The sequence below is a fragment of the Leuciscus leuciscus genome (genome assembly GCF_965113295.1).
Source record: "Leuciscus leuciscus genome assembly, chromosome: 9".
NCBI classification, from domain to species: domain Eukaryota; kingdom Metazoa; phylum Chordata; class Actinopteri; order Cypriniformes; family Leuciscidae; genus Leuciscus; species Leuciscus leuciscus.
This window is the reverse complement of record NC_138733.1, coordinates 3,333,582-3,360,268: the sequence shown is the minus strand read 5'-3', so window position 1 is coordinate 3,360,268 and position 26,687 is coordinate 3,333,582. Positions and strand designations below refer to the sequence as shown.

The 26,687-nt window shown below is 36.0% G+C and overlaps 2 protein-coding genes and 1 long non-coding RNA gene across 6 annotated transcripts in view; 2 read left to right on the top strand and 1 right to left on the bottom strand.

Moving 5' to 3' along the window:
• The window catches only part of LOC309506213 (uncharacterized protein), a 415,585-nt gene that overhangs the window by 67,424 nt on the left and 321,474 nt on the right, over nt 1–26,687 (top strand). The window lies entirely within an intron of this gene.
• Nucleotides 2,882–7,791, bottom strand: LOC309506526. Its single transcript, XR_014208836.1, has 4 exons — nt 7,684–7,791; nt 4,437–4,536; nt 4,228–4,341; nt 2,882–3,667 (listed from the first exon to the last, which is right to left on the bottom strand). It is a non-coding gene; the product is annotated as an uncharacterized lncRNA (long non-coding RNA).
• LOC309506380 (coiled-coil domain-containing protein 106-like) lies at nt 7,943–14,011 on the top strand. 3 transcript variants are annotated; one of them, XM_082180275.1, is made up of 5 exons: nt 7,943–8,428; nt 9,953–10,042; nt 11,242–11,361; nt 11,525–11,722; nt 13,577–14,011. In XM_082180275.1, the coding sequence occupies exons 1-5, from the start codon at nt 8,347–8,349 to the stop codon at nt 13,876–13,878; spliced, it is 792 nt and encodes a 263-aa protein (XP_082036401.1). In that variant the 5' UTR covers nt 7,943–8,346; the 3' UTR covers nt 13,879–14,011. The 3 variants fall into 3 exon arrangements, with proteins under 3 accessions (XP_082036401.1, XP_082036400.1, XP_082036402.1); XM_082180274.1 differs by having other exon boundaries at nt 13,565–14,011; XM_082180276.1 differs by lacking the exons at nt 7,943–8,428; nt 9,953–10,042 and adding an exon at nt 10,868–10,997 and having other exon boundaries at nt 13,565–14,011.

The window sequence follows — 26,687 nt, the reverse complement described above, 5'->3', positions numbered from 1 at the left end:
AAATAAACTTATTTGCACAAACGCGTTTCGGCGCGTGCCTTCAGAAGACTTTATACAGCATAGCCTAGACATGCTGTATAATATGTACAACGATATGTTTAGATCATAGGCCTGTATGAAAGCTAGAATTTTGAAATTAATTTAGAAAATATTATGTATGTTTAGATTATATTTTGACTAGTGTTTATGCTGCCTCATTATCATCAACGAAGAGTGCTTGCAAATATCTATTGCAAATGTGTGTATGTGCTGAAATGTGTAAATATGCCCAGCTGATGAATTGCAAATGTGTTAATGTTTGCGTTGTGCTATCTCCGGTAATGGCCCATTGACACGCAATATATGCCTACAGCACGTGTCTACAATTATTTGCATCAGTTATTCATATAGACTAATGGTAATATACTTTGAAATATTTATGTTATAATAGTTTTCAACTTTAAAAAAAAAAGGAATGTAGCTGCATGACCTTCATCTGCAACTCGGAGGGCGCGCAGCAACACAGTCGAACATCAGAAAGAGTAAGTACATATTTACCCATGTTCGTTCAATTTTGTTTATATAGCCTACTTATTACAATATGAGCCTGTATGACTTTATTTATTTTTGGAGGTTGTTTGATAATGTAACATATTTTTTCTTTGTGTTATCTTATCAGCATGCTAATGCCCATACAACAAACACACACACACACACACACACACACACACACACACACACACACACACACACACACACACACACACACAGAAACACACACACAAAAACACACACACAAACACACTGCACAGGTCAAATAGACCTATATTCAGTCTGTCCAATGGTTGATACAACACACACACACACACACACACACACACACACACACACACACACACACAAAAACACACACACAAACACTCTGCACAGGTCAAATAGACCTATATTCAGTCTGTCCAATGGTTGATACAACACACACAAACAAACACACACACACACACACACACACACACACACACACACACACACACACACACACACACACACACACACACACACACACACACACACACACACACTCTGCACAGGTCAAATAGACCTATATTCAGTCTGTCCAATGGTTGATACAACACACACACATACACACAAACAAACACACACAGAAACACACACACAAAAAACACACACACACACACACACACACTGCACAGGTCAAATAGACCTATATTCAGTCTGTCCAATGGTTGATACAACACACACAAACACACACGCACAGGCACACACACACACACACACACACACACACACACACACACACACAGTGCCGCTGCTAGCCATTTTGGTGCCCTAAGCATAATTCCTTTATGATGCCCCCCACCCTGACCCCGAGAAAAAAAAAACGTTTGTTTTTGCCAGTTTAACTTTTTATTACCAAACATATAACTCAATACCAATAACACAATAGCAGCATCACAGTATAAAACTTAAGAACACTAAAAAGAGAAAGTAAAATCTTCAAAGCTTTGCTGACTTTGTAAACATATGTAGAATAGCCAACACACACTACACATTTGAAAGTGCAAACTTTTCTTCAGTAAACAGAATAGCAAAATAAAAAAATTATCAACATAATCCAGACATGTTTTTCCCAAATTCAATTAGACAAAATATTCAAACAAAGAATCTTATACCGGAAAATATTAGGTCCCACTTTATATTAAGTGGCCCTAATACCTGTGAACTTACATGGTAACTACATGTGTACATAGTATGTAACTACAGCGTAAGTACACACTGGTACATAGTATCTACAGCAGTAATATGTGTGTACCTACACATATGTAACAACTCACGGAATGGTATGCGTAAGTACAAATGTGTAACACCACATTGGTAACAACACTTTTTTCACTTCAGTAAGTACACGTGTAACAGGAATTATGTAACTACATTTTGTAACAACAATATGTATTTACTCAAGTTGTTCCAATTTCACATGGAATCCAATACTGCAGTTACCAGTTTGGAATACACTGAAACTTTATGTAAACCAGGATGATTCCTATGTTTATACCATGTATTTATGACTGGCAGGACTAATGTTGAATTACAGTGTACTTACATTGTAACTCCTCAGCAACGGTAAACAATATAAAGTCTAAAAAGGTACTCCTTACTGTTTTATTTAAAACACTGTATTTACAGTGTACTTACATGGTAACTCCTCAGGAACTGTCCACTTAATGTAAAGTGTAAAACGGTCACATCCCTTACTATGTAATATGCAAAACCCAAACTTCTGTGAAACACTGTATTTACAGTGTACTTACATGGTAACTCCGCAGGAACTGTCCACTTAATGTAAAGTGTAAAACGGTCACATCCCTTACTGTGTAATATGCAAAACCCAAACTTCTGTGAAACACTGTATTTACAGTGTACTTACATGGTAACTCCGCAGGAACTGTCCACTTAATGTAAAGTGTAAAACGGTCGGTCCTTACTGTGTAATATGCAAAACCCAAACCTCTGTGAAACACTGTATTTACAGTGTACTTACATGGTAACTCCTCAGGAACTGTCCACTTAATATAAAGTGTAAAACGGTCGCATCCCTTACTGTGTAATATGCAAAACCCAAACCTCTGTGAAACACTGTATTTACAGTGTACTTACATGGTAACTCCTCAGGAACTTAATATAAAGTGTGAAATACTTGATACCAACCACAATTTACTGTATATGTACATTAATGTATATGTATATTAACATTATAAAATTAACCCAAACCTCATTTCTAAATACTCAATTTAATGTGGCATTTAAAATGTAGCAAGCATTGCAATCGCAGTTATACTGTGTACACTACACATGAACAGAATACTGTAATTTACTGTAAAGGCAAATTGGTCACCAGAATGTCACAACAAAAAATTGAAAATTAAAGGGAAATATCAAGGAAATAAATGGTAAATCTTTAAAAGTGCTATGCAGTAATATCCCAGAATCTATCAAAGCATAACTATCACATTCATACAGTATTTCAGAGTTTACTATCCACTATGTAACCTTGTTTTGCAAATACTCCTAAGATACAAGGCAGAAATGGTTTGCATGGCATAGCCAAATTTACGAATCTGAAAAAAGGTCACAGCAAAGTAAACAAAAAAGAGGTCATATAGAATATAAAAAATGTAACTTTTTTGTAACTTTAATTAACTCTAAACCTGTATGCTTTTCTAATATCATGGATCAACTGTGCCAAAGCACCTTTCCTATTTCTTCTTCCCAGCCAGTAGTGCCACTGGATGAATTTCAAATGTTCTTTTAATAGTTTTTTAGTTTTGTTACCCCTGAATCTTGATACCTGTGCCTTGATGGCTAGCCAGGCCCGTTCAATATGTTGTGTGTGACAGCCAGTTTGGGGATCAACAAAATTTTTACTGTGGTTTACAGTTAGGTGTTTGTATCCTTATGGTTGTAGCGCATTCAGATATGCCCTCCAATTGTCACTGTAAACAGCTGACCCCCTTCTGATGTGCCTTTTGATGATGGGCATCAATGTGGTCCTGGAACGGTCCTTTACCATCTTTAAGACTGGTAGGCGGCGAGCTCCTTTAACCTCCATCATCCCAAACACCCAGCCTTTTTTTCTCTGCCAAGTAGTACGACAGCGGCCACGATTAAACTGAAAATGCATAAACACAAGAAACATAACAAATGTTAACAGCAGTTAAACCTGGATTGTGTTTGATAAAACATACACTTGGATTCTGATCTCCCCATGACCATTTGGGGGTCATTCAAGCCATTCCTCAGCACACATGAATATAGATGGCGATATCACTTCTTTATAGCAGAAATAAACTGCTGCAGAAAAAGTTAGGTGCCATGCAAAATGTAATGTGTACTTGCATTACTTATCACAAATGTATTGGAGTAAAAATGACTTTTACTTGTTCAAAAATTTAGTCAAATAGAGAGTAAAAGTTGCTAATATTTGATACTCAGTACAACTACAAAGTATACTTAAGTACAGTAACTAATTACATTTACTCAGATACTTTACACCTCTGAGGAGAACTTATTGTTCAGCTATTGGCACATCATTCAATCATGTCTTTTGATTGCATGTGGAATTTTGATGTGATATTAACACTGGAAGTATTAGTGAATGCCGCTTTAACCAACTTTAGTATTTCAACATGGTAAAAAACTAACTTTTTGTATTTCTCATGTCAGATGTACCTTTCTCTTGTGAGCGAACTTAGACTCATCTATGGCCACAAACTTCTGTCTTGACTTCCCGCCAACTCTAAGACCTGTTTTTCTTTTCAGTTTACTCAATGCATTAATGCAAACCTGTAAAAAATATGTGAATATTAGTACAAACAAAATTAATTACAGTTCAATTAGCTGAGCAATGTAGTACTAAAGAGTTATTAAATTTAAGCTACCTTCCTGAGCAATTTGTTCATTCTGGACAATGTTGTTGATGTTTTGGCAACACCGTCTTCCATCAAATCAATTTGTCTTAGATGTAGACCCTGTGAAAACCTTTAAAGAAAATAATTTTAATTAATAAAAAACAATAACCAAAATGTAATGATGTAATGTACAAAAAAGATGATTAGAAATAAATATAAATTTAAAGGGCCCCTATTATGGATTTTTGAAAATGACCTTTCATGTAGTGTGTAACATAGCTACAAGTGAATGAAAACATCCAGCAAAGTTTTATCTGAAAGTGCACCGTATATAAAGTTATTGTCTTTGAAAAGTAAGAGTCGACTCTGAATCAGTGAAATTCGCTAAAAGATGACGTCAAGACGAACATTATTATTATATTGCCTGCCCACTTGCAGGGAAAACTCAAACCAGCAGCTGATTTCTGTGGACACTGGACAGCATCATGTTGAGAAGGCGGTGCTGTGCTCTATAATGTGAAGGTAAAGACAGTTTTATTTCACTGCCCAAAGATGAGCATGTGAAGAATCAGTGGTTAAAGTTAATCTTTACCATGATATCACAGGAGTATAATCATAAACTCTTGCTGTGTTCCCTTTATTTTACTGAAGACTGCTTCTCAAATATCTGAGATAAATGCAGGATTTGCAAACCGCTTGCTCTTGAAAGATGGTTTTCAAAAAACTTAGTTTTGAGTTCACTTGTTAATGCTGATGGGGAGGAATTACAGTTGCAACATCTTATAATTTACCTCAAACTGAGTAGTGTATCACTGAGAAATGTTCTGGTTTGGGCTGAATGACTAGCTCTTCCAGTGTTTCATCATTGCACTTGCGCTCGGATTGATATGGTCAAATCGACGTCATTGTTTGTTACTGTGTTTAGTTTACGGTGTAGGGAGCCTCAGGACACAGAGCGGTAAACCAATCACAAGATACTGCGCTGTCTGGCCAATCAGAGCAGAGTATCTCGCGGAAAGGAGGGATTTATAGAGATTGAATCATTTGACGAGTCGTTAGAGAATCATTGAAAATTTGATGATGTGCAAATTGTATATTATGAAGAAATTAAACAGTTTTTTTAAATTTTATTTTTTATCTTTGATGCATATAAACGTTGTAGAAGACTCCACAATAGCATTAAGAAACTTTAAAATAGTTGTTTTAGGTAATACACAAAACGATGGGTAATATGGAGTAGCCTAGGTGGAATGTCATTGCAAACTTCTATAACACATTAATGTAGAGAGTTGTACATTAAATCTTGAATAGTGAGTTATTTTCCTACTTTTGGAGAGGACCTTGGTGAGCATTTGCAAGATGAATTACAAATTCTGCTTGCAAAAACTATGTAACCACCTTAACTAGCTATGTTATTGTTACAGGTGAAACTCGAAAAACTAGAATATTAGTTTTAAACATATAAAAAAGTTAATTTATTTCAACTTAAAAGGTGAAACTAATATATACTTTTCACATGCAAAGTGAAATATTTTAAAGGTACAATATGTAAGAATTTTGCATTAAAATATCCCAAAATCTCAAGGCCAGTGTTATATATTTTGTTAAGTTGATTACTTCACAACATGATTGTGTGAGTGAATGGGTGAATGTGAGGCTATGTAAAGCGCTTTGGTGGCCATAGGTCTGTGAAAGCGCTATATAAATGCAGTCCATTTACCATTTACTTACAATATCCCAAATGTTTCCAACTATTTTTAAATCGTGAGAAAATTGCGATTTTAACCAAGGAAGCTTCTGTTAGAGCAGGGGGGAGCTGGGAGTCGCCAGTCAATTGCGTCATATCCGCGTTACCCTCGGTTTCCGCTCGTACTGCGTGGAGTCTTGGACAAATGCGGAAGATGTAGTTGTAGCGTCTATCAAGCTACAAACTTTAGCTTGTTTCTTGCAGTCGTTATGGTACACAATTGTTCTTTACTGATTGCAGCTGGTTCTGTCGACAAAGCATGCTTAATTTTATATTTTCCAAATGTAGCATTCGGTAATAGTTATGTTTATGTAAGGAAAGTATTATTGCTTTAGATTTGTGTTTAGTTTATTGACATTGTTTATCACGTCTGGTGTTTATGGCCATGTAAATAAATATAGCATGTGTTATACATAAAGATTAATCAGTATTTTGGCAAATGATGTGGGCATGTTCGAATGTACTTTTACAACAATTGTTTAGAACTCGTAAAACTGCGCAGCGTAATCACAACAATGAATTCGACAAATACAGTAACATCTATGATAACCTATTTAGTATTAAACCTTACTTTTCTTGCGGTTAATTCATTTTAATGAAATAAAAGTGTGATGAGGTTTAAGAGTCAGGAAGGAAGAAGACAGGGATCGGCGTGACTGGGACTCGTACTTTATTAAAATAAAGCAAAACAAACAAAAGCCGCGCACAACGCGCATTCACTGTGGCAACCGCGACGGCACAAAACAGTTAAAAAATGAGAGCTCGGATCCACCGGTTTTCTTCCTCTGCGTCCAGTTTTCTCTCCAGTCTCTGATTCCAGCACGGCTTATAAGCGGTCTCTCCACGCCAATAAGACACAGGTTCGTCATTTGCACTTGACCTACTTGCTCGTCTCTTCTCTCTCCCATCACAGACCGCGCTGAACCACGCCCCCCTCGCCACAAAAAGCATGTCATTAAACGCAACATTTATAAAAATAGAACTTAGCCTCATTCATGAACATGATTTTTCGATTCCCGTCTGACTGATTTACATCCACGGTGGAATTTAAAACGACAGTTCCCATCATTCCACGCTCCTTCACATCGTCATCAAGCTACGCTGTTGTTGTTGTTTGGAATGTAGCGCCCTCTAGCGGCATAAAATTCTTGCATATTGTACCTTTAAGCCATTATTTGTTATAATTTTGATGATTATGGCTTATAGCTATGATAACCTTTTCACAATATACTAATTTTGAATTTGGGGCCACAATCATCAAAATTATAACCTGTTCATGTATTTATTAGGTGCCTGGGTAACACTATATTTTACAGTGTCCTTGTTACATATGTTACTTGTACTTACAATAGTATTAACAGTTAGTTATGCTTAATTACATGCAACTAACCCTTAACCAAACCCTAATCCTACCCTAACTCTATAGTAAGTGCATGCACTTAATTAATATTACTCAGTACTTAAATAATTGCACTGTAACAATGACACTGTAAAATAAAGTTTTACCAGTGCCTGGCTACTATACGTTACCTGTATATGTACTCCATCCACTTAACCAGGGGAACCCTCGAGTTATTGAACAGTGATCCATTGCGAATGGAGAGTGTAATTCTGCGATGCGTGTTTCTTCGACATGTCCTAAGAAAACAGTGCAAAATATTATTAAATCTAAGAAGCAAGTTGCCTAAAATCATGTTAACGTTAACTAGGCTATCCAAATAACGAATTAAATTGGGTGCCTACAGTCACTTACCATATATAACCATCACGTCCACTGTGTGTTGTAATTCGCATTTTTTTTCCACAGCGGCGACAACTTGGTGCCTTGCACAGCAAGCCTTTCTTCTGTAGCCATTTGATTATTCGTTTTCTATGTTTTCCACTACTGCATAGACGTATTAACGTATTTAATTGCCTTGAACACATAGCCATCTAGATAGATTTATTTACTGTCCGATTTGAAATTTTTGGCGCCGTGCTGGTAAATGGCTGCCTACGGGAAACGTGACAGTTGTCCCATGACGTAAGTTAGTTTTGATTGGCCTGTTGCATTCTGAACCGCCAACTTGATCCCTATCAGGACTCAGGAGTATTTCCGACAGCAAACAGTTAGCCTCCCCATTTGTATTGTCAATTGAAATCCTCTTACTTACCTAACGTTACATCCACACGATAGTACATCCACACGACAGTATGCCACGAAAGAAGGGGGTTTCTCTGAAGAGGAACTGCCTCCAACGCAGCGCACCTGATGCCATGGACCTCTTGGACAAAGGTAACTTAACATGTCGGCTCTTCTTATGACCTAATGTTAGCTAGTAGTACCACTATGATGATGATTTATTTTACACTTAGTTTGCGGTGTTGAACATTATAACCAATCAAACATGTTTCTGATGAACGCAATATCCAATCAGAGACATTTAATTCGTCATCGCGTCATGAGGGTTGCATGCGTTGCAATTCTGAATTCTCTCTTATTAGCCTATCATAAACAACAGAAAAATACAGAAAAGATGCAAGTAAGAGATTCATTTTGCGTAACTCGCATTAGACTGAAGTCATGGACTGCTTCAGTGTTTTTTGATTGCTTTCTAATATATTCCCAGTTTCAATAACCATTTTGTTTTTCATGCTAGTGCTACTAGTACTATATTTCAATGTTGTCTTTATTTCTAATCCAAAAAAAGCAATAGGCCTAAACAATTTCATTAACGGTTCTTAGCTTTGTTTTTTCTGTAGTCAGAATATGCTTTTTCCTCCACCAATAAATTAATAATCATCATTAAAATTTCAAGAGCAATAATCACCCATAATGATTTTGTCTTAATATTGCAGCTTTACCTCTATATTGACTTATAATATATAATATAATGTAATGACTGAATGATTTGGTTACAGGCCATTTATCTTATGCAATGTAAATGTACATGAGCATCATTAAACAGTGTGTAAATAAACATAAATGCCATGTCAGATGCAGCTTATGTTCCACCTTTGCAGTGTAAAAATAGCTTTAGTTGATGGTGGCAGTAACAGTTTGTAGAATTGTGATTGAATAAAGTAATTGGTTAAATTTAAGTATTTGAAAAACGCAGATACACAGGTTTTAATAAGGTAAAACTGCCCTCTATACAGTGCTTGTCAAATTTATTACACCTGCGGCACCTGTCAAAATAAAGAGTATGTATTTTCGGAGTCTGTCAAAAAATGGTTTAAAACTAAAAATATTATTGTAATTTATTACGCAAATAACTAAGTGAAACAAATATTTTTTTAATCACACAAAATAACCAAAAAACTTAATGTTTTGTATGGCCTACTCCGGTCTTGATAACAGTTTGCATTCTTCCTGGCATTTTTATGTACTTTTCCACAGCCTCTGTTGTTATTGACTTCCAAATAGTTTCTAGTTGTTCCCAAAGACTTGCTTTTCATAAAACATTTTGTGTGGTCTTTGAATCCACTAAATAACAAAAATGTTTGTGTAAAATGATTATATTTAAGCTTTAGAAACACTACTGTGTCCTGGTGTGGATTAACTATTACAGAAATTTAAAAACAAATATTTTGGTAACACTGTTAGTTTAGGGCAGCTATGGTGCAAACCTTACATTACACACACACACACACATATATATATATATATTTGATTATCATTGACTGTAGTTTTGGAACACTGAGCCATGTTAGGCTAAGCCTTTTCACGTTAAGTGTTGACGAATGTCCCTGATGCAACATTGCATCAGTTTGGCTACATTTGTCAGACGATAACATTATCCTTTTATGTTTTTACAAGATAATCCGGCCCAGCAAATAGATGAACACCAAGGTAAAGAAGACGGCGACAATGACTTTTCTATTGTTGAAGTGGCATCTCCAGAAGCAGGTGAGTTTGTATTTACTTAAAGGACAAGTTCGGTATTTTACACTTAAAGCCCTGTTTACAGATCGTATCTGATGAAATAGAATGGTTAAGATTAAAATTTGGACACATGCTGCTGTCCCGAGAATTTTAGGTTTATTACGATCTGTAAACAGGGCTTTAAGTGTAAAATACCGAACTTGTCCTTTAATGGGGAACTAAACAAGGTTGTGTTTCCCAAAAGCATTGTAAGCCTAAGTTGATCATAGAGACCATTGGTAGCAATTGTTCTACAATCAACTTAGGCTTACGATGCTTTTGGGAAACGCAGCCCAGGTTGTATGCATTTTGAATTTGAATTTGAATTTGAGATCAGCTGCTCTAGCTGAGGTCTTGTCCACTTTTTCTGTCACCAATGTATGACAAGTAGTTCTGTCAACTTTAACACAAACGCATGCAATTTAATTTTTGTCCAGCTTTAACGCAATTAACGCAGCATCCGTTATTTCTGTCATCCTTTAGTGTTATACGATCACGCTCTTATTCACGCAAATGGTTTTAACCATTCATGCGCGACAAGACAAAAAAGAACATCCTGACACACACACAACACTCAGAAAGACTTGCGCGCCAGTATCGCGCTTGAATGAACAATAACACACACATTTATATGCCACAATGTTTGTTTTGTCGAGGAACAGTCTTAAATGAGTTAAATAAAGTCTAAAGAGTAAAGAGTGCAGAAGTGAGAGAATGAGATGCGTGAGATCCTGTCAGCAGATGCAGGTCTTAGTGACAGCAGCCTCTATTTCTCTCTGTCAGTAAAGTTAACCGAAGAACACAACAGAGAAAATGACTCATTGCTCTTGACTAAAGAACGCTTGTAGCGTAAAAAGGATTCATCTATTTTGAATTTTTGCAGTGCAGTGTTTTTATAACCTTATTCAATTCTTGTATATGATAGACAGGAAAGGTACAGGTAAATACTGACATTTATTATGTTTTTAAGTGAGAATTATTTTAGGTTCACTTAAATTAAAAAAATATAGTTTTTGAAGCCTGACAAATGTTTAAAATTTGGACAAAAAGTTTATCAAAACATCAGTTTATATTACTAATATCAGTGATACTGGCATTCATATATTAAAACTTTGATACCACTGATTTTCTATTACTTGTTCATAAAAAAAAAAGATGTTGTTGATATTACATTGTTTTTAAAGGAGGACATGAGGAGTCTTCCTCCTTGGAGGAAAAAGACAAGCTGATGGTCATGGCACAGGCAATAAAGTCACTTGAAGAGGAACGAGATTTTCTCCGTCAAACTGTCCTAAAACTCTCAAGTAAGAAACATATATCTGTTTTGCTCTATTGACTGTTTTATTAAAGAATTTAGTAATTACTGATAGTGATTTTTTTTTACTTCCACATCAATCATGAAATGCTGATTACTTCTCTAAGCATGTTTGACTTTTTGTCTAACTAAATGTGTTATTGTGTTCTTAGACAGAGGGGCTAAAAAGAAAGTTAAGAAAATCTTGGACTCAAGCACTGAATGCAGCACCAGTGGCACTGATGAGGAGTCCCTGAGTTCTTGCTCCTCTTCAGAGTCATCTGATAGCAACATTCCTCGGAAGAGGAAAAAAGGTCATAAAAAGAAGACCAAGAGTGCTACCAGGTCAAATACGAAGCACAGCTCACGTGGTAAGCGCATGTTCTGTTTTTGGATCTCATCTTTCTGTTGATGTGTATTTACTCCATATAACACATTGCACATATTGGTTATCAGTCTCCCTGACTACAATTAGCCTTTCGCCGAGCCCCGCCCCCCTTAGTTACTGTTGCTACGTCCGACAAACAAATGGTCAAACACGACCAGCACGACAGATTGCCATGACGGGAAGAGGTATACCCGTGCGTGTCAGTGACCTTTTTTGGAGCAATACCTCCGCGATATCCTCCAGACCGAGGCAAAAGGGGTTACAGTATGCAGTGGAGGGATATATTCAAAATATAAAAATACGCAATGAAGGAGACACGACTAATATCGAGGCTAATGCTTACTCATGCGATCTCAAGCGAAATATGAGAAACCCCATGACAATCGCAGAAAAATCTCTAATACCCACGCAATCGACATAAACACACTTGCAGTTGCAGACGGCATCTTGGAAGTTTGTGATCAACCAGCATCCGTAGGCATCGTAGACCTCTTCTTCTGTCTTGATTTTCTCCGATTTGTTGCAGACAATCGCAGTTATCTGAGCTGTTTAGCTAACAGCTCAGATAACTGCGATTGTCTGCAACAAATATTTTGCTCATTTTTATTAGCAAATTTGAATTTAATTTTTTTGTTCCAGTTCAGCCCTGCTAACGTTATGTGTTTTGTTCTTGGGGAAGGGAAAAAACTAACGTTAGGGTTGCCAAATGTCCCATATTTTGGGCATAATTTATTTGTCATAATTAATAATGCATAATTTATATCTCCCTTGTCCTGTTTTTTTGACTGCAAAGCTGATCTAACCACTGACTGATACAGCAGCAGTGCTGATCACAACACCTGTTATCATCCTATCAATAATAATAATATGTAATATATTATGATATAATATATCATTATTTAGGGACAAATCATTGTTTGATTTACCGCTCCGAGCGAGACTTTCAATGTCAGCATTTTGATTTCGGCAAATCAGTTTAGGCGAATGGAAACAACGTGATTATTGATTCCAACATCCACCCACACAAGAAAACGTGCAGCCTACCTGAGGGAATAATACACTGATTCACTGCTCAATAAATATTTCTGATTGTTATCAATGTAGAAAACTTTTTTTTTCTTTTTTTTTTTATTCTTTGATGAATAGAAAGTTTCAGAGTTTTCTGAAATAGAAAGCTTTTCTAACGTTATACATGTCTATACTGTCACTTTTGATCAATTGAATGCATCCTTGCCTATTACTTTCTTAAAAAATCGTACTGACCCCAAATTACTTTTACCGGTTCTTTGTGGCAAGCTTTATGCGTGCGGTCGTGCGCTTGAGTGCGGCTATATTACGTAAACACTCATTATCCTGTAGTGTAGGCTATAGCATATTTAAGTAATTCAATTAATATAAAGGTTTTTTTTGTCGGAGGCAGCCCTTATTCCACATATTTACAAACGCCGTGGGGCGCACCGCTTCACCATCTTGCTTGGAGAATGTTTGTCGGACATGCTCACATAGTAACGGTTGCTATGATGTGTGATTGGACAATGGCCGTTTTGGGGGAGGGGCCGGCGAAAGGTCAATTGGTACTGATATCGTCCCTGAAAAAAATCAGTTGACCCTTAGTTTTGATGTATTTCCAATATTGTTAACATTAACATATTTAGAAAATGTCTGAGAAATGCGAACATGATTTGTATGATAGGAAACTGCTAGCAGTTCAAGAGCACCAAGATTTTTTTATATGTTTGTGTGGTGTGTGTTTTTAACTGGAAATTGATCAATTTGATGCAAGTCTTGTTTTTTTCTGGTTTTAATTTGGTTATTCTTTCTACAGCAACAACCCCAGAAGATGTACTGAAGCGGTACAATAAAGTTCTTCACGCCTTCAAGAAAGAAGGGAGTATCAGTAAGGCATGCACCAAAGTCGGGGTTGACCGAAATACACTGGCATTAACAGCTGTTGTGGCTGAAATACAGCTTGTTGATCCAGAGTTTTACCGAAGTATCTCAAAGTTCAGAGTCAAGGAGGAGAAACTCTGCGACTTTGCAAAGAGGTGCCTGCAGTCACTGACAGCAGACCTAAGGTCTGACATAGAAAAATCCAAAAAAGAGCGTAAACTGCTGCCAATAAAATATAAATTGAGATAGAAAGACAAAACCTCCAATCCACTTATTTAATTATGTTTAGATGTTATTGTTAAGGTAAATTTTGTAATTCACGCCAGTTCACTGTGATGTTCCTTAAACCATGACCAAAATTGTCAAATTAACCTCAGTTACCATTTCAGAACAATAATTCATATCAAGAATTATACAATGCTGTTCTAGTGTTAACCCAGCTGCAAGTACACTGAAGTTTTGCTTCAGAATCTGTTAAACTGTCAAGTTTAATGTGTTAATAAACATTGTTTAGCTTTACTACATTTCCCCCCTTCTTTTTTGCAGTCCTCTATACTTGATTTACCGAGAAGTAATTAAGGTTTAATACTTGGACATTTACCCATGCAATTGTTAAATTACTTTCAAGTAAGTGGGAAGTTCCTATGAAATTATCATGTAACAACACTGATGGTACACAACATTGACCCTAACAATTACACTTTTAAATTAAGTGGACAGTTCCTGAGGAGTTACCATGTAAGTACACTGTAAATACAGTGTTTCACAGAGGTTTGGGTTTTGCATATTACACAGTAAGGACCGACCGTTTTACACTTTATATTAAGTAGACAGTTCCTGAGGAGTTACCATGTAAGTACACTGTAAATACAGTGTTGCACCAAAGTTTGGGTTTTGCATATTACACAGTAAGGGATGCGACCGTTTTACACTTTACATTAAGTGGACAGTTCCTGAGGAGTTACCATGTAAGTACACTGTAAATACAGTGTTTCACAGAGGTTTGGGTTTTGCATATTGCATAGTAAGGGATGTGACCGTTTTACACTTTATATTAAGTGGACAGTTCCTGAGGAGTTACCATGTAAGTACACTGTAAATACAGTGTTTCACAGAAGTTTGGGTTTTGCATATTACATAGTAAGGGATGACCGTTTTACACTTTACATTAAGTGGACAGTTCCTGAGGAGTTACCATGTAAGTACACTGTAAATACAGTGTTTCACAGAAGTTTGGGTTTTGCATATTACATAGTAAGGGATGACCGTTTTACACTTTACATTAAGTGGACAGTTCCTGCGGAGTTACCATGTAAGTACACTGTAAATACAGTGTTTCACAGAAGTTTGGGTTTTGCATATTACATAGTAAGGGATGACCGTTTTACACTTTACATTAAGTGGACAGTTCCTGAGGAGTTACCATGTAAGTACACTGTAAATACAGTGTTTTAAATAAAACAGTAAGGAGTACCTTTTTAGACTTTATATTGTTTACCGTTGCTGAGGAGTTACAATGTAAGTACACTGTAATTCAACATTAGTCCTGCCAGTCATAAATACATGGTATAAACATAGGAATCATCCTGGTTTACATAAAGTTTCAGTGTATTCCAAACTGGTAACTGCAGTATTGGATTCCATGCGAAATTGGAACAACTTGAGTAAATACATATTGTTGTTACAAAATGTAGTTACATAATTCCTGTTACACGTGTACTTACTGAAGTGAAAAAAGTGTTGTTACCAATGTGGTGTTACACATTTGTACTTACGCATACCATTCCGTGAGTTGTTACATATGTGTAGGTACACACATATTACTGCTGTAGATACTATGTACCAGTGTGTACTTACGCTGTAGTTACATACTATGTACACATGTAGTTACCATGTAAGTTCACAGGTATTAGGGCCACTTAATATAAAGTGGGACCGACATTTTATATTTGTTATATATATATTTAACAGGAATGGTTAGCCTACCATGTGCACTGCACTGACTGATAAACCATAAACTACTGCTCAATATCTAAAGAAAGAAAGTAACAGCTAGCTGGCGTCAGTTATTTGTAAAATATGTAATGTTTAACAGTAAAATCTCAATTTAGCTTGCACCGAAGTTATAAGTTATAATAACATAGTTTGTTAACATTAACGTCACCAAGTTCGAGGCGCATTACGATTAGCAGCACCACATTTCCCGTATTTAAAGGACAAGTTCGGTATTTTACACTTAAAGCCCTGTTTACAGATCGTATCTGATGAAATAGAACGGTTAAGATTAAAATTTGGACACATGCTGCTGTCCCGAGAATTTTAGGTTTATTTCGCTCCCCCCCCCACCCCCACAATGGTTGTCTATATGCACTGGAAGATTCCGTCCTAAAAACACATTAAACTTTCGTTTACAAAGACGTGAAACTCACCGAGTGGTCAGGGGTGTTCACTGATATGTTCCATCAAAAATCGCTGAAAAAGATGCATTTCAACAGGTTTTATCGTAGTTTTTGTCCAACTCCATTGACTTAATAGGACGTGCTGTGAGACCGCAGCACCTTTACGGTATTACTCCGCTGCTTCTTCTTCTGCTTCTTCTGTGTATTCAATGAAATGCCCGTGGTTTGCTTGCAATTGGCAAAGGTGCATTATCGCCACTAACTGGGCTGGAGTGTCTATTATTCAAGCTCTCAACGGAAGAATCACGGGTGTGACGCGTTTGGCAAAATAGGTCCACAAAAGCGAAATAAACCTAAAATTCTCGGGACAGGAGCATGTGTCCAAATTTTAATCTTAACCGTTCTATTTCATCAGATACGATCTGTAAATAGGGCTTTAAGTGTAAAATACCGAACTTGTCCTTTAAGAATGATTAAACATGGACTTACCTGCAAGTGATGCACGGGCATCATCTCGCAGTTTCTTTTTCTTTCTTTTCTCAGATCCTAACTCCTGCTGTCTTTTCGGGACCATTTCCAAAAAAGTTGCCTACTGTCTGTCTGTCAAACTTCGTCAGGCGCCCGCGCGAACGCGTCCTTCGCAAAGGCGCCCGCGCGAACAACCGGCACGGACCATCCAACGGGGGGCGGGGGGCGGTACTTTCTAGACTAGAGCAATTAAATTATCTTGTTCCCCCTTTTTTGTTACATATACATGGCTAAAATGTGCCTAATAATATTTCTATAGGCTAATGAATTAATATCGGCATTATAATTTTTTTTTTCATTAGGCTATTTTTGGTGCCCCCTCAGCACTTGGTGCCCTACGCACAGCGCGTGATGCGCGTGGTGGGAGCGGCGGCGCTGCACACACACACACACACACACACACACACAGAAACACAGAGAAACACACACACAGAAACACACACACAAACACACTGCACAGGTCAAATAGACCTATATTCAGTCTGTCCAATGGTTGATACAACACACACAAACACACACAAGCACACACACACACACACACACACACACACACACACACACACACACACACACAGAGAAACACACACACACACACACACACACACACACAAACACAGAGAGAGAGAAACACACACACAGAAACACACACACAAACACACTGCACAGGTCAAATAGACCTATATTCAGTCTGTCCAATGGTTGATACAACACACACAAACACACACGCGCACACGCACACACACACACACACACACACACACACACACACACACACACACACACACACTGCACAGGTCAAATAGACCTATATTCAGTCTGTCCAATGGTTGATACAACACACACGCACAGGCACACACACACACACACACACACACACACACACACACACACACACACACACACACACACACACACACACACTGCACAGGTCAAATAGACCTATATTCAGTCTGTCCAATGGTTGATACAACACACACGCACAGGCGCACACACACACACACACACACACACACACACACACACACGTCTATATTACTAACAGGGGACTATCGCTCTACACTGGCCAAGAGGGGACTAGTGTTTCTGGTAATTTTGAAGAAACAAAAATGACATACAAAATTTTCTTTTAAGCTCTTTTTTCATAATATAACTTCAAATATGCATTTTTTTATTTTTAAAAAAACATGCCAAGTGGGGACCTGAAACTCTGAACGATCTCTATCTATACAAGTGGGGACTTGATAGCCTGCAATGGAGCTGTGTGTGTGTGAACAGTGAAGTGAACTGGCAGTGAAGTCTGCCTTCATTATGTAACTATATATATATATATATATATATATATATATATACTGTATATATAACCCATCAGTTATCAAAAAATTAAAAATATGATTTTTTTTAGGAAAGACCATTTAAATCTACAACGGGGTAAAAAATACAGACGGCCCGACGGCAACTGTTCAAAAGCAGAGGCGAGAATATCCTCTTATCATTCATAATATTATTTTTCTTATTTAACGCTCTCTCTTCATAGATACTTTCTATGCTTGGTTATGCAGTCCCTAACAATTTACTTGTTACTACTTTTCTTAATAATTTCGTCTGTACCTCAGTAGCAGTTCCATACCAATAAATAATACAGAATATTATTTGATATTTTTCATTTTCTTTCATTTTCACACTTTCAATGAAAGCACTATAAAACATCAGAAGCGTTATGTTGTGGACATTACAGCAAAGTTCTTGCTTTAAGAAATTCATTCTCTGTTGTGGCCTATTAATTAAAACATAATTTCTACTCTAATAAAATCAATAGACATGCCAACAGTGGACCTTTCTTTAAGATCTAATTCAAAACTTTTGAGGTGACTTGCTGCATCTGGTCATTTTGAAGAAACAAAATGAAATACAAAATTTTATTTTAAGGTCTTTTTTCATAATATAACTTCAAATATGCAAAAAAAATTAAATTAAATAAAATATATATTTATAGGCCTAGGCATCAGAGATCACAATATGCATAGTAAAAAAAAGAAAAGAATGACGAACATCATCAGTTATCAAAAATTTAATTGCTTGAGGAAAGACCATTTAAATCTACAATGGGGTAAAAAATACAGACCGTCCGGCAGCAACAGTTCAAAAGCAGAGGCGAGAATATCCTCTTATCATTCATAATATAATTTTTTTACTTTCTATGCTTGGTTATGCAGTCCCTAACAATTTACTTGCCATTGTTATGTGTCATTGCACACACACATACATATCTATATTACTAACAGACCAATGTCGCTCTACACTGGCCGAGTGGGGACTCAATGAACGATCTCTATCTATACAAGAGGGGACTTGGCTGCAATGGAGCTGTGTGTGTGTGTGAACAGTGAAGTGAACTGGCAGTGAAGTCTGTCTTCATTATGTAACTATATATATATATATATAGTATATTATATAGTATATTATATATTACGCCTTTTATCATTCATAACATTATTTTTCTTATTTAACGCTTATTTTCTCTCTTCATAGATACTTTCTATGCTTGGTTATGCAGTCCCTTTAGGGTTTATAGGATTAATCAAACAGAAATAGCTCTTTAAGGTAACGATTTCAGGTCACTATAGTGACCTATATTTAGTATAGCGTAAAGCATACTTTATACAGTGAATAATGCTTTTATTAATCAAAATGAACTTCGCGTCCCCAGTTGGATGGTAAAGAACGATACGTGTTTGGCTGCTTTGTACATTTCTTGCCATCCCAAACACACTGTAAAGATTTTGGAGGTCAATCTCAAAATGTTATGTCGACTTGCTGCACTGAACATTTTTAGTTGGTTCAGTTGAAATATATGAAGTAGGGATGTTCATTTAACATTTTGTTTTCTGACTGAAAGCTGATGGTTGTTACCCAGTCATCATTAACTGACATGATTTGAAGGTTAGATTAGAATTAAATGGACTTAGAATAGATAGGTGTCTGTGACCAATTCAAAAACCTAAAAAATGTAGATTTACATGTGCAAATAGCAGCATAAACAACAGAACATGAGGATTCACACATCAAGCACCCGCAGTGCTTCTGTGAACACAGTAAACCAGAATAAAAGTGTATATATAACTGTATATATAGTAAATAGGCCAACTTAAATGAACAATTAACAAAACTAAAGTGCAATAAAGAATGGACACTTCAGGGTCTGTTTACACGACATAATTTTCAATTTTCACCTGACAATGCAAGCTTTTGAAAACGATGCCTTTACCATCTGCATGTAAACAACATAAACGTGAATTTGTGAAATTGGTATGTCATTCCAACCCGGTCACACTAAATGTGTCTCTATAGCACACATTGTGTTTATTGTACAATTTATACGCGAAAAGGAGTTTCTGTGTGCATATGATACGCATGGGTGGGTTTAGGGTAGGTTTAGTAATGGTGTGTAATATGTCATATGTATTATATGTTTGGTTAGGATTAGTGTTGTAGGGTGCATGACGTGTGTATTCACCTTATTTTCCACGAGGGTGACGCCATTACGTTCGTTTTGTCATCTTACTTCCGGCTGAGAGGGACCTCAACTTCCGTCTGAAAGGACGCTAGTTTCTAGACGTAATTCTATTGTTCTAACGGTAAAATATGTCAAGTATTATATGCTCAGTTAGGGGCTGCCATAACAATTGGATTAAGAGGATAGAACAATTTAACCAACAGTGTTACGAACACAATGTAAAGCGATCGGAATGTTGTGGAGTACTTTACGATTTACACCCGGATGTGCCGTGTCAGTTTAGCGGAAGTCGGATGACAAATTGCGGAAGCGCAAAGTATTAAAAGTGGGCGGGGCGGAATAAGGTGAATTACACGCAATAAAGTGCTATCATATGAATGTATTGAATGCATGAATAAGCCTTTCTGCATCTGACAGGGATAAAGAAGTTTGAATTCAGGCAATATTTTTAAGATGGAAAAATGCAGATTTTGAAAACATTTTGATATGGGCATCAAATGACAAATGCGGATCAAAGATAACACCTAGATTTCGCACTTGTGATGCTGGAGACAATAATTCAGAATCAGAAAACAGACTTAGACAGTTATGTTTGTGCAAATCTGTCAGCATACCAAAAAGTAACAGTTCCATTTTTGATTTGTTAAGCTTAAGATAGTTGTCATGCATCACTTACCTTTATTTCTTCCAGACATACGGTAAGAGCTGTAATTGCGAGATTTGGATCAGGGAGTGAGCTAACATAGATCTGCATGTCATCAGCATAACAAGGAAAAACCCCGTACCGTACTTTCTAATAATGTCACCAAGCGGCAACATATAGATGCAGAAAAAAGTAGGTCCTAGTACTGACCCCTGCGGGACGCCCTGCTGTACTAATGTTGCCTCCGATTTGTTCTTCCCCAAATAAATATACTGCAAAGAGATGCCAGAGGTGCCTAACAAAACACGCAACCTGTCAAGGAGGATGATATGACATATAGTGTCAAAAGCAGCGCTAATGTCTAGCAGAACCAAAATGCTGCAAGCACCCATATCAGCAGAAACATTAGGCGTTTCTCAATAGCAAGTACGCACAGTTTGGACTTGCCAAGTCCAGCTCAGGAGAATGACTCCCGAGGACGCGAGTCCGGTAATTCTGCTAATGGAACAGCACGTTCTTCAAAGCGTCAGTCAGCTCGCTCTGCTACTCCGGTTATCTCTGTATGTACATTTTAGGCAACAATAAAACAAAATATGTTATAAAACACCACACTGCCTCTTTTCGTTTTCATTTAAAGAAATCTTAAACATTATAGCCACACAAATGGTGATTGCCTGGATCTCACAACCTGGATCAAATTTTCATAAATCTTTATAAATAAACCACAGATTTGAGCTTTAAACAACTACATTCTCGCCTGAAAAACTCTTAAATTTACATTTCGTGACACAGTAACAGTAGTATTATATTTCAACTGTAAATTAAAAGATGGCGCTTCTTATGTTGTCATTCCCCTTGTAGCACGCGCAAGTGACGATTCTCTGTCAACCAATCAACGTCCTGCAGTTAGTCTAGCTCCACCCTTTAGTACCATACCACTGTGCTGGTACCCCAACGGAAGGGTACGCAAAAAGTGTTAAGGTTCGGCTTTTTGGTACCATTCACAACTTTTGACAGTGGAAACGGAAATAAATGCATACCGTACCGTACCGTACCGCTCAGTGAAAACAAGCCATTAGAGATTAGAGTCGAATCTTCCCTAACAATTTTTAAGTCTCTTTTAAAAAGGTATTTGTTTTCTCTGGCGTATTGATTTTTTTTAAAAAAAATTTTATGTATATATTATATTATATTTTTGTGTATTAGAGTGTGTATATTTAGGATACGTATTTAGTTGTCTCGTACAGCACTTTGGCCAGTCTTGTGGCTGTTTTAAATGTACTTTATAAATTAATTAAACTTGAAACTACTGATTGTAATAATAGATCAAAATTCTTACTGTCAGTTAACCGGTTAGTCATAGTATTCTCAATGTATTTTAACACTGGCACTTTAGTTGAACCATCTGAATATTTTAAATGCAACAATCAACATAAAATTGAGTTTTGACCTTTGTGTATTTTTTTTACAGTGTATTTTTTAGGGCAATAAACCCAGACAGCAACATAGTGTTGGCCCAGATCCGGCCCACATCCGGGCTGTGTGGATTCCAGATGTGGGCCAGATCCGGGCCGATACTATGTAGCTGTCTGAGACTGGTGTTTTAGTGTTATTATGAACATCGCCATCACATTCAGAGATACTGCTAAATGTAAAAGGCTCTGAGTTTTGGCAGTGGTTGTGTCTAAGTGAAATATGTAGTTTGGAAGATGTAGTCACTGAATGCATTAATACAACATTGAATGACACAGACATTTGCAACACTTCTACAGTAATACCGTAGTAAAATATATTCAGAATCTAAAAAATTAAATACTATCAAAACAATTAGATGTAGCTGAACACATACAGGTATTAATCTTTCAGTTTCATCACCATCTATAAAAAGGGGAAACTTGGGGGAAAATGTGTACTGTACTGTAAACAATGACCATGTGACATATAATGTTGTGAATTCTGAACAACAGAAAACAGCAGAAATATTTTATAATGCTTCCTGTTATTTGTGTTTTTTTATTTAACGTGTGTTTTTTGGGGGTAAAACCTTTTCTAGTGTTCTGGAAGAATGAGTTGATCTGAGACATGAAGTTTCAGTGCATTTTGAATGTGAAATGAACTGCTGTCAAGCTGTAAGTTGGTTTGGAGAAGATATCATGGTCTTTTAACCTGATATCATTTAAGACATCATTTAAGACTGTGGTATAAATGATTGAATGATTTAACCATAACTGATTTCTAAAATAGGTATTTTTCATGTGTATGTAGACTCTAGTGTGTGTGAATTGAGTTGTTGCACTTCCCCCCCCACACACAATTTACATATCAATACAGGAAGGCCTTAAAGGCCAGTGTTTTTCTTAGGTGAGAAAACTGGCCAACAACCCCCAGAGTCCTGTTACCAATATCTGTGCAACTTCTCAAATACACTAGAATAAACTAGAGAAAACGCTGGGATTTACCCTGCCAAATTAAATTAGAGGTTTTTACAATCACTTGGACACATTTCTCAATATTTAGGTACATTTTCAAAACTCTTTACTCAGTTCTCCTAACCAACTTACAGCTTGACAGCAGTTCATTTCACATTCAAAATGCACTGAAACTTCATGTCTCAGATCAACTCATTCTTCCAGAACATTAGAAAAGATTTAACAACAAACACACGTTGTCACTCATAAAACAAAAAAAAAAAACACAAACAACAGGAGCATTACACAATGTTTTCTTTTGTAAAATGCTTTCATAAAACAAGAATGACACTATCTACTGTTTATAATTCACTGCAGTTGATGTTACATAATCCTTTTTGATTACAGCCCAGTTATCATCTGATAATATTGAGCAGGTGGATACCTATAAGTATCTAGGTGTGGTCATTGATCGTTCATTTACTTGGAAAGCCCACATTGATTATCTTTGTTCAAAATTCCGGCAACGATTGTATTTTTTAAGAAGACTTAGGCTGTTTGGTGTAAATCAGAGAATTATTTCATTATGCCGTTTTAGGTAGTCTTTTAAATTATTGGATGCACACTTCATATGGCAATCTTTTGGTCCAATTAAAATCACAGCTTGTACGTCTTGTGAAAACTGCAATGTTAAGTTATGGGTGTAAGAGAGTACTCATCACTTCAATCAATTTATGAATCGTGGATTTTTTTTAAAATGCACAGACAATAGTGAGTGATTCAAGCCATGTTTTATTTCCAATGTATCAGCTTCTGCCATCAGGGAGAGGGTATAGAGTCCCACTGAGTAAGAGGAACCGTTACAAAAAAATCATTTATTCCTGTATCTATTAATATGTTAAATAGCAAGATGTAGTAATGCCGTTTTTTTAAAACTCTTTTTGGTTTGTGTGTGTATGTATATGTTGTGTACTAATGCAGCTTTGAGTCCAAGACAAATTTCCTGAAAAAGGGCAATAAAGTAAAGTATACTAACAAACTAACTTTTTAACATTACTGTACTAAAATATTCCTAAGTTTCCCCTTTTGTATAGATGGTGATGAAACTGAAAGACTAACAGTTACATCTAATTATTTTGATTATATTATATTTTAGAATCAGAATATCTATTTCAATGTGATTGAAATTACTTTGTTATTTTTAACAGTTTAACAGTACTATTATTATTAACAGTTTTAAAAAGAGTATGTAAACATGTGCAAATTAGCCTGTATAGAACATAAAGTTCTGTTGGTGTTTGTGTTTAAGAATAATTAATGTAAATGGAACAAAATGCATTCAATGACATCTTTCAAAGCAGTGATCCACAGTTTAGCTCACATAGACAGATGGTGTGATCACTGTGTGAAGAGAGTTTTGAAAAAGTGACTTTAGTATTGAGAAACTTACATTTTATTTGTGTTTGGAATAATCATTAATTTAGTTTCATTGTAAACATAGTGCTAAACAAGTAAACAAGATTTTATATTTAAATATTATATTATAATATATAATACTGATTTCAGAAAATCCCTGGGAGTGTGAATGAACAGAAAACAAACAATCGCGGGACAAATTATCAGTGTATTTTCCGGAATCTCTGTGTGAACGGGGCTTATGTGAGCCAAACTGTGGATCATTTATTATTGCTTTGGCAATTTTTTTTATTTATTTCTCACTTAACACAAACACCAACAGACATTTATGTTCTTTACAGGCCAATTTGCAGATGTTTTAAATTCTGAATCTAAAAAAAAACAAAAACAAAAAAAATTATATTTAACTAAACACCTATACAAGTGTTAATCTCAGTTTCATATTTTTGTACAGTATTGTAAACGTGGATAATGTAACATTAACTGCAGTGAACAGTAGATAGTGTAATTCTTGTTTTATTTATTTTTTAAATACATTTTTACAAAAGAAAACTTTACAAAATAAATTTGGCAGGGTAAATCCCAGCGTTTTCTCTAGTTTATTCTAGTGTATTTGAGAAGTTGCACAGATATTGGAAACAGGACTCTGGGGGTTGTTGGCCAGTTTTCTCACCTAAGAAAAACACTGGCCTTTAAGGCCTTCCTGCATTGATATGTAAATTGTGTGTGGGGGGGGAAGTGCAACAACTCAATTCACACACACTAGAGTCTACATACACATGAAAAATACCTATTTTAGAAATCAGTTATGGTTAAATCATTCAATCATTTATACCACAGTCTTAAATGATGTCTTAAATGATATCAGGTTAAAAGACCATGATATCTTCTCCAAACCAACTTACAGCTTGACAGCAGTTCATTTCACATTCAAAATGCACTGAAACTTCATGTCTCAGATCAACTCATTCTTCCAGAACACTAGAAAAGGTTTTACCCCCAAAAAACACACGTTAAATAAAAAAACACAAATAACAGGAAGCATTATAAAATATTTCTGCTGTTTTCTGTTGTTCAGAATTCACAGCATTATATGTCACATGGTCATTGTTTACAGTACAGTACACATTTTCCCCCAAGTTTCCCCTTTTTATAGATGGTGATGAAACTGAAAGATTAATACCTGTATGTGTTCAGCTACATCTAATTGTTTTGATAGTATTTAATTTTTTAGATTCTGAATATATTTTACTACGGTATTACTGTAGAAGTGTTGCAAATGTCTGTGTCATTCAATGTTGTATTAATGCATTCAGTGACTACATCTTCCAAACTACATATTTCACTTAGACACAACCACTGCCAAAACTCAGAGCCCATTTTTATACACTCTTTTATACACTCAAAACTGTTAAACATAATTGAAAGATCTTATAAACATTGAGATCTTTCAATTTAAATGAATTAATTTCTCACTTAAACACAAAGACCAACAGAACTTGATTTACTATACAGGCTTATTTGCACATGCTTACATATTATTTCCAAGACTGTGTTATTTAATTTAAAAACCTAAGCTAGACTGAAATGTGTAATATTTCTACCGTATACCACATTGATATATATTATTCTGAAATATAATTTTTTTTAAATCAGAAAAAAATAAGATGTAGCTAAACACATACACAAGTCTTAGTCTTTCATTTTCATCACCATCTATACAAAAGGTTTGTACATTAATGTAAACATGAACCATGTAACATAAACTGCATTGAATTCTGAACAGCAGAAAATAGTGCATATTGCTGCCTGTTGTTTGTGTGTTTTTTGTTTTGTATATTTAATTTATGTTTGTTGGCTGAAACCTTCACTAGAGTTCTGAAAGAATGCCTTAATTTGAGACATGAATGATGTGTTTTGGTAGTTTTATTGTATGTTGGTTCATTAATGTTAAGTAATATCACTTAAATTAAGTGTAACCATTTTTAGGCCAGCATTTTTTCACCATTCCATGCCCATTTCCACACAAGTTAGTGTACATGCTAAAGATAAGCAGCAGCAGTATGCATGCACATGTTATATTCATTTCATTACACAAATTTACTTATTTTGTCCACTGTTTGATAATAAAGAATGACACGTTTGATTGC

What these genes read in the sequence shown, in the direction of transcription:
- LOC309506380 (XM_082180274.1), top strand. Translation starts at nt 8,347, where the DNA reads ATGCCACGAAAGAAGGGGGTTTCTCTGAAGAGGAACTGCCTCCAACGC. An exon ending in AGTGGCATCTCCAGAAGCAG is followed by an intron (nt 10,043 to 11,241) that starts GTGAGTTTGTAT and finishes TTGTTTTTAAAG; the next exon opens with GAGGACATGAGGAGTCTTCC. An exon ending in TACGAAGCACAGCTCACGTG is followed by an intron (nt 11,723 to 13,564) that starts GTAAGCGCATGT and finishes TTCTTTCTACAG; the next exon opens with CAACAACCCCAGAAGATGTA.